Source organism: Pteropus vampyrus, unplaced genomic scaffold (assembly GCF_000151845.1).
Source record: "Pteropus vampyrus isolate Shadow unplaced genomic scaffold, Pvam_2.0 Scaffold127, whole genome shotgun sequence".
Lineage (NCBI taxonomy): Eukaryota > Metazoa > Chordata > Mammalia > Chiroptera > Pteropodidae > Pteropus > Pteropus vampyrus.
In genome coordinates, this window is record NW_011888908.1 from 3,185,686 (window position 1) to 3,191,538 (window position 5,853).

The 5,853-nt window shown below is 34.6% G+C and overlaps 1 protein-coding gene across 2 annotated transcripts in view; it reads left to right on the forward strand.

Moving 5' to 3' along the window:
* CRISPLD1 (cysteine rich secretory protein LCCL domain containing 1) overlaps positions 1-4,033 on the forward strand; it is a 49,255-nt gene extending 45,222 nt beyond the window's left edge. The window contains exons 14-15 of one of the 2 annotated variants that reach the window (XM_011366947.1): positions 471-601; positions 2,950-4,033. In XM_011366947.1, coding sequence (XP_011365249.1) covers positions 471-601; positions 2,950-3,001 — 183 coding nt within the window. In that variant the 3' untranslated portion in view covers positions 3,002-4,033. The remainder of the gene's footprint in view (positions 1-470; positions 602-2,949) is intronic. The other variant, XM_011366948.1, reaches the window with a different exon arrangement.
* The last annotated feature ends 1,820 nt before the right edge of the window (positions 4,034-5,853 follow it).

Genomic DNA, 5,853 nt, shown 5'->3' on the forward strand with positions numbered 1-5,853 from the left:
CTATAAAGATATACATAACTATGTTTGAGTTGTTTATAAGTCAAAACCGAAGATAAATAAAACGAGGTACAGATAATCCAGCCGGTGAACATTTAGTCTGAGTGACTGCAGCAGAGACTGGCAAAGGCCGAAATTTAAGAATGAGTAATGGGCCCTCGATGAGACAAAAGCAGCCAATTTACATTCTGTTGCTTCAGTAACAGAACAAGCCTGCTGTTTGGACAAAGGTTTGCGAGATCAGATGGTTCTTATCGCTGCAGCCACCCTTAAGGTCTGTTCAGAATTAGCTTTAACTTTGTGACTTTTGAAATGCTCATTTATGCACAAAATGCCCTCCCACGGCTGCTCACCACGTACCCACACAGGGTACCCACACAGGGACAGGTGTCAGTGCCATCGGTCCAATAGAAGAGTCAGCTGGGCAGGGTCAGCAGGAGTCTCCTAACGACAGCTTCTTCGCATCCCTCCAGCTGTCCAGCATCTGCAGAGCAGCGGTGCACGCCGGGGTGGTTCGAAGTCATGGTGGTTATGTCGACGTCATGCCTGTGGACAAAAGAAAGACTTATACCGCTTCTTTTCAGAATGGCATATTCTCAGAAAGGTAAATGAACAAAACATATATTCTGCCCTTTTATGCTTACTTTCCAACCAGCTCACTTTAGCATGGGTTTGAAGGCACGGGGCTGAGCCAGAGTGTTTCCTCTGCACACTGTGTGACTGCACACTGTGTGACAGTACTCTGGTACCAGAGGTGCCTGTCTCCTGCAGGCTTGTCAACATCAAAATGAAAAACAAAATTGGATTACAAGTCAGAACTTCTCCTTTGTTAACTGATCTTATAATGAGGAAATGTTTATCATCCTCTTTTGGATTTTCCAGATTAAGTATTTATATGTAATTCTTTCTAGGTGAGCAAGGCACTATTTCTCTAATCCAGTTATCTGACAAAGTATTTGACAAAAACCACGAGTCTGATTTTCCGCAGAACCAAATTTTCTTTTTGATTGGATGTTAGATGCCTAATGTGATATAAATGACTCTTTCAGGTCCTCTCATAGTATCTTGCTCATTAGTTTATATAGTTTGTGGTTTGAGGGAATTCATGTGACTTTATGAAGTATTAATAAAAGAGAAAACAACCTATCGTGACTTTTCAACTCACTGGTACTTGGGGAGGTAATATTAAGTCCCATATATTTTGGATAGGTACAGAAAAAATGCCTAACTTTTAAATACTTACTGAGCTCTTCAAATTCTTGGCGAAAGGTTAACATGTGAAGTTTCTCTAAGGGACACCAAAGGATGCGCCACGAAGAGCATCTAGGTTGCCTTCCACATAACCGTCTAGGTGCCATCTTCATAGAGAGACGAATTTGGGTTTAGCATCTGTTTTCGGATGCAACAGTATCAGGAAGCTATTAATGAGAAGGTGACTTCACTACGACCTGGCTTATGGTCTCCTGAAACAGATACGATACATAAAACAGATTCTTGAGTTATGGAGTCCGAGATGCAGTTTTATAAGCTAAACCGAGTGATGTGGTTTCATTTACCTGTCATAGTTCTCAAATGTTTGAAAAGACAATGAGATGATAGGTGATAGCTTAAGGAAACTGAGAATAATTATTTTTGAGACCCTGCCTTGAATTTTCTGGATGCTGCTGGAACTTTCCAGCAGCTTACTTCCACCAACAGCCCTATAAAGTCGATTCTGTAAACCCTAATTTATAGACATGTCAACTGAGGCTCAGAGAGGTCAAGTGACATGCCCAAGGCTGTATAACTAGTCAGTCTTGAAGCTAGGGCTCTGTACTAGGCCTGTACACTCAGAAATATGCATTTTCCCAGCGCGTCACTGTGTACAAAGAAGAAGCACACCAGTCACTTTCCGGAGCACCTCATCAGTCTGTGTCCTGTAAACAAAGATGGCTTTCAAGTGGCCATCTGCTGGTATGAAATACCGGGCACGTGTGTCTGTGATGTGCGCACACTTAGGATAGTCTCACTCTTTCTCACATGAAAATTCTCCCCTTTTCTTGTACGTGAATAAATATATGAAAGGAATTGTACTTTATCTCCCTTACCTTAATATTTGTTGTGTTGGTCTTTAAAGCCTTATTTATAATTAAGAACATAAAACTTTATGCAAAAATGTAAAGACTGCAAAATTTTAAATTTGATTAGAATAAATGACTAATTGCATTATCAATCTATTTTAAATATTAGGCCTTTAAACAAAAAACACCTTGATTGATATCACTAAATAACATATTAATAATTTAAGAAAGACTAAAATGTGTGATTTTGCATTGCTTTTAACTTGTTTTAAAATACTTCCAAAATGAGATCGAGCGGTATATGTGCGTTTTCATTTTAGTGAAAAAAATACTAAGATCTTTCAGGTTTGACCATTAAATTTTCACACTAAGATTTTTCTTGAAACCATAGATGTTAAAAATATGAATAGGTGTGATAGCAATAAAATTTAAATTTTGTTAGACTCAGGAAATGATGTTAGTAGTGTAGAGTATTGCTTAAGTATTGCGATCTTTTCAACTTGCAGTTAAATTTTAACTGTGCCAATAGTAAACCTGGATCTCAGTCTTCTCCCAGAGAAACTGAATAGCAGCGGCTTACCTCTATTAGAATTACAGGTGGTAATGTATGAAAACGTGATCCGTAATCTGTGAAGTTCTATATAAAATACTATTATTACCACTGTGCACCTTAAATTCCTTTAGTAAACTTGCAGCCCAGCATACAGCCAAGATTTAAAGAATTTATGTCATTCTCACTCAAGCTTTCCAATGACTATAAACTACAGTAGCCTAAGAAAGTTGACCACCTGGATTCATAGAGCTGCTTTCCCAACTGTCATAGGGAAGCGTGATTTATTTGAGAGGGATTATATGTGGAGATGACATCAATATACTTTTTGTATTTTTGCAGTTTACAGAATCCTCCAGGAGGAAAGGCATTCAGAGTATTTGCTGTTGTGTGACATGGGACGCTTGGAAGAGGATCGTAATGACCGTTCCAAATGCCATATTTCTAAAGTTTGTATAAAACTGTAACATTACTGTACAGAAGATATCAGCTATTTTCAGCCCCCAAACAGTGCCAAATGCATATAAATCCTGATAGACAAAGTCTGTAAAATAAAACATGGGACATTATTAGCTTTGGGAAAAGTAATGAATATGTAATGGTTTTAGAAATCCTGTGTTAAATATTGCTATATTTTCTTAGCAGTTATTTCTACAGTTAATTACATAATCATGATTGTTCTACATTTTATATGTTATATTATATGGTGCTTTGTATATGCCACTAATAAAATGAAAACATTGAATGTGAATGGCCCTCAGATAATCATCTGGTGCATTTAAAAATATTAATAACAGAAATACTGACTCTAAAAATTAACCATGTTATTACATTTTCCTCAGTTTAATGCTATGCTGTTACCTACTCCAGATAATCTCAAATTATCTTCCACTTAATACTTGTATAGTTTTTCTCTTCTGTTAAGTTTAGACATATAGGATATTAAGTCTGGACACCGTACTCTTATTTTGTATAAAACAATTCCTTAATATCCAGATGAACCTATTAAAACATTTGATTCTTTGGGAATGGCCTTCATGGTACATGGAATGAGACACTCCTAGTGATCGTACAGGATACAAAGGGGTATGCATAGGCAGCTGGAGCTTTCTAGGTATTGTTCAAACTGGGGTCACACATTTTCTTCTGTATCCTGGCAAATACTCCTGCAGGCCAGGAAGTATAATAGCAAAAAGTTTAATAAAGATGAACTAAGGCATTTGCATCACCATTGCCACTGATTTTCTTAATGGTAAATGGCTGTGTGTATAATTTTTGCCATATTATGGTACCTATAATGGTGATATATTTGTTTCTATGAAAAATGTATTGTGCTTCGAGACAAATTTTGGTAATTTTTTTTTTCCGATGGTGAGTTTGTTCTTTCCCTGTAAACATATTAAAATTAATCGTGTTTCAAAGTATTGTTTTCAGTCTCTTTTGCATCCTTATTTTGATTTAGAAATCACTTTAAATTTACAAAAGAGAAATTTGTGGGTTACTGACATGAACATATATAGCATCTTTAATACCAGAAGTCAGCAAAGTCAACCCGATTATTTAGGTATTTGTCTGTGAAAGAGAAGACAATCATAAGTTGAGAAACATTATATTAAGGGAAAATGTGAATAAAATGAGAGAGATGAATTTCTGAACTAGAAATAATCTGAAAGGTATAAAGTAATTATAAAAGCATTGACAAGACAATAGATAATTCAAATATTTTTAGAAAGTAAATGAGTAGGCGTTTAGGAGCAGATGAAGGAGAGAGAAATCACACGTTAGAGATCAGGGAAAGTGAGAGATGGCTAATTCAAAAAAAAAAAAAGAGGAGAATCACATAAATAGCTATTGGAGAGCAAATTGTGAAGAAACTAACATCATGATCAGTTATCAAGTACTGGCTGGGAATTAAATTGTTCAAAATATAGGTAATCAAAGCTTAAGTATTTATACATTAAAAATTTCAAAACTTAAAGCACATTTTGTGGAAACATGTTTTTCCAAAAGACATATTACATCTTAAATAGTATGATTAAAATTTAAACTTTACCCACATTCATCTTCAATTTCTCACTGCTCCCCCCAACAAAGAAGCCCCATCAATTTTGTCAGGATTCTAATATTTGTCCCTATTTGGATATTTGTAATCAATTTCCTGTAGTTCAATATCTCCAACTGTAGCCTCCTCATTTTGTTTTCATTCCTTTTTAATGCATCCTTAATTTTTTTTCACCAGAATTGCTCTCTTCTATAAACTGTCATTATTTAAAAAAAACAAAACATCTTATAAAAGCATTTAAGGACCTCTGTACCCTTGCTCCATATTGCTCTATACTCTTATACACAAGCTGTGACCTTGAATGTTATTCAACTTTGTTTCAATTACCTCACCTGAAAAATGGGACAAATAATACCTCATGGGGATTGCTCTAACAATGAATTGAAATATTATGTATAATGTACTTAAAAGAACATCAGACACATAGAATATGGTCAATATATGTTGGTTTTTTATTATTATTATAATCATTTTTGTTATTTACCTTGGGGAAACTATGCATCTATTATGCTGTACTATATATACCACTTATCCTTCAGTTCTTAACTGAATGTGAAATCCTACAGGAACTTCCCTGCAATTATCCTGGTAAGAATTAAAGAATGCTCTTCAATATGCCCTTTTAATTTGACCATATTAATTTTTAAATTTTGCCTTGTATTATATTTAGTTCCCTAAACATAAGGATAAGCTCCTTGAGAACAGTAATAGTTACCGATGTCTCTACCCCAGAGGTACAGTGAATTTTTACTCCCTATAAATGGTGGGTCAGTATTACTAAATGAATATTCAACAATCCCTAATTTTATTCTTTGATGACCTAAGTGAATATTGTTGCATATATCATAGCAAAAGATAAAATAGTATAGCTAATGAAAGTAGTTTATTGATAGATATTCTAAATGTAGATTTAAAACAGAGGTCAATGCTCAAAATAGTATTAACGTCATTATTTTGCTTTCAAAGTTTACTAGATTACATTTTAAGTACTTCTTTAATGTTCAAGCAAAGCAGACTTCTTCCCCAAATCTCCTAATTTGTTAGATATACATAGATATCTATATGTATAATATAATTGGTATATTATACGGTATGCCTTCCTATTCAATATTGTATTTTGAAATCCTGAATGTTCTCTAGAAGTTCTAATATTTTTTTAAAAAATGGAAACTCTTTTGAAGTAT